Raw genomic sequence first — 3,134 nt, 5'->3', positions numbered from 1 at the left:
CTGCGCATGCATGCGCATGCGCATGGTAAGAAAATCGTGCTTTTTGAAGAAAACAGTTTTTTTTTCAAACATGTGTTTTTGTACACGGCACTTCATTATCAGAAAATTAGCCTATAATCGGTTAGTTAGCCGATGGATAATAAATTTATTCATATTTCTGTTTCCAAAATTGAATGTTATATCAGTTTAAGTGAAAAAGATTCTTTTGGCTTTGGGCAATGAAGTAATGGTGAAAAATAGACTCGACTATTTATATTTCGTCAGAAATCGAGGTTTTTATCGATTTTCGGCTAAATAGCCTATACAAAATAGTCTAAATAGCCTATGATAGGCTAATTTGAAGGTGTTCTTGACTGTATAAGAAGCTTTATAGCTTCAAAAAAAAAATACTTATCTAAATTTAATTTTTTTTCTTTTTTTCTTGTATAATTTGTATAGATTTTTTCATCAACAGTGTAAGAAATTCCATAATCAGGCGAAAATGTGACGTCATAATCAGTACAAAAGCCTCGTTACAAATGATAACAAGAAAGCCTAAGCGGCGTAAAGACCCAGAAGTGTTGGCACTGTCAGCATATTTTTCCGCTGCAGAATGGCCATACAACTGGAGCGATTTTTTTCAATGTATAAACTCGAGTCGGGCGATCAATAAAGATTTAATTACTTTAAACTTTTTCCTACTAATTAAGAAAGAAAGATTTGACCATATAATTTGGAGGTATTGATTATATGTGGTTTTCTCTTACGCATGCGCACAATAGAAAGTCAGGTAGTTCGATTTTAGCCTGGAATCGTCGATTGATAATTGGCACACGCATAGGCCCCGACAAAGTCAATTTTTTTCGACCAGTTGTGTTTTAAAGGCTCATTGCACTGCGTGCTGGGCCAATAACTATGCTTCCAAGTTGATGATAATGATGTAATCAAGAATCTTTTACAGTGGATGCAATCTTCATTGTCCACCAAATTTTCGAGAAAGCTAGGGAGAGGAACGTTAAAGTACACCTTCATTGATTTCAAGGCAGCATTCGATGCCATCTGGCGGAAAGCATTATGGAAAATGATGCGCGCGATTGGTATTGACCCACGTGTCGTTGATATCATTGGAAACATCTACTCAAATCCTGAATGTGCTGTAGTTGTTAACAAACAAATCACCAACTGGTTCAAGGACAAGGTTGTATGCTATCTTCAGTCCTATTTAACATATTCCTGGAATTTGTTAATGATGACCTGAAGAGCCTCGATGAGCAAAAAGAAAATACGTCCACCGAACTGAGGTACTTTAATGGGATAAAATTTCGCGGGGATTAAATTTCGCGGTTGAGCTCATCCGCGAAATTTTAAGATTTCGCGGGGATTAATTTTCGCGGATGAGGGATTTCCTGATTTTTCGCGGGGATTTAATTTCGCGGATTGGGGTACAAATTAAAATTTTTGAAAAGGGTCAAAACATTGAATTTTTTTTTCAAGTAATAAGAGGGTGTATTGGAATAGGGCAAGGAGATATGTATTACAACTATCAAAAGTTGAATTTGAACTTCCATGGTGCGGAGCTAAATTTTCACAGCCTATTTGGGAAAAATTCTTACATATCCTATTAAATGTTTAATTTCAAGCCAGTTGGATTACCCTCTTTAACAAGCTTTTAACAATAAGCGATCACTTTAGATAAAAAATTTTCCAATACCTCTTCCAAGTTTATAAATTTGTGAAGAAAATTTTGAGGAAAACGATTTTTTTGCTAACAAGCATATCGAGGATTTGACCTTTTTCGAGGGTTGCCTCATGTAGAAAAAAAAATAAAAAACGATAAAAATAGAAATTTCGCAGATATCCGCGAAAATTAATCCCCGCGAAAAATTATCCCGTTAAAGTATGCTGATGACACTACACTTGCGGCCGCAATCTTCGAAAAATTAGAAATATCGACAGCTGAACTTGAGACCACTTGTTCCAAATGGGGAATGAAGATCAATGTATCTAAATGCAAAACTATCAGTGACTCTCCAATACCCATTCAAATCAACAATGAGAACGTTGAGAATGTTAGTGACTTTGTTTTCCCGGGAAGTAACGTTCCAGGCACTACAAACGACATCAAACGGAGAATGGGCTTAGTATGTCCGAGTTTCGGACGCTTAAGAGATCAGATATGGCGTAACAAAGACATAAATCTAAAGCTGGACACTGAAATAATCAGGAGATACACAGTGAGACGTTTCAGATCGCTTCTCGGCCTCACATTAATGGACCGTGTTCGTAATGTTGAAATCAGAAACCGGCTTGGAATCACCACCACCATCATTGACATCAATAGGAAGACTTCCAAGAGATGTTTCTCCTGGTTTAGCAATATTCTTCGCAGAGACCTGGATAATCCCGTCAATATTGCTTTCAAAGACAACTTCACAAACCCCAAACCGCGTGGAAGACCTCCAAAAAGATGGGGAAAGACCAAATGAATGTTGATACTGGCTCTGCACTGGCTCAACTAGAAGAAGTTGTCATGGACTGTCATGCTTGGAAATTCATAGTCACGAGGAGTAAGGCGCCTGTTCAGGCCTGAGCTTCTAAGCAAACAAGAACAAATTTGAAAACATTTCCCGAAGAAAACATTTTTTGAATCTCCAGATTGGCCGAATACAGACACTGAAATCCCAAATGAATATTTAGCAAAGTTTCAGAGGCCCCTTGTTATCCATAGATCATCAGTTGATCCTCTCTTATTATCATTAGTCATGGTACTCATCTGGTGCTCATTTCATTTTATCAAGTCCAGGTTGGGCAGTTTTGGGGCAGTTTTAATATTATTATTAAAAATGAATTATAATTCGTTTGATTCAGAAGTCTCATATAACTCCTCTAACATTTCCCAAGACTTGTTTACTGTAATCTCATTGTTTCGAATTTACAGCCTGAAAAATACAGGCAACAAGTACTTACAAATTTTATTAGCTTAAACAGCAAACAACAACTCCCACGTTTATAATAATAATTTATGTTGGGTGTCTGAGTATGGAAGTATCTCAATTTGGAAGGCATTTCTCAAATGTAAAGGCAGTTGACATGACTGTAACGAACTTCACATATGCATGGAAGGCAAACTTGGGATTAACCGTTTTGAATGAATT

At 36.8% G+C, this 3,134-nt stretch overlaps 1 protein-coding gene across 1 annotated transcript; it reads left to right on the top strand.

The window, feature by feature from the left end:
- Positions 1-1,967: 1,967 nt before the first annotated feature.
- LOC136810152 (uncharacterized) lies at positions 1,968-2,465 on the top strand. Its single transcript, XM_067066729.1, has one exon. It carries the CDS (start codon positions 1,968-1,970, stop codon positions 2,463-2,465), a length of 498 nt encoding a protein of 165 aa, XP_066922830.1.
- Positions 2,466-3,134: the final 669 nt, after the last annotated feature.

Source organism: Clytia hemisphaerica, unplaced genomic scaffold (assembly GCF_902728285.1).
Source record: "Clytia hemisphaerica strain Z4C2 unplaced genomic scaffold, Clytia hemisphaerica genome assembly, whole genome shotgun sequence".
NCBI classification, from domain to species: Eukaryota; Metazoa; Cnidaria; class Hydrozoa; order Leptothecata; family Clytiidae; genus Clytia; species Clytia hemisphaerica.
Note: the sequence above shows the minus strand (reverse complement) of the source record. Positions and strands in the feature narration are given on the sequence as shown.

What these genes read in the sequence shown, in the direction of transcription:
- LOC136810152 (XM_067066729.1), top strand. Translation starts at nt 1,968, where the DNA reads ATGAAGATCAATGTATCTAAATGCAAAACTATCAGTGACTCTCCAATA.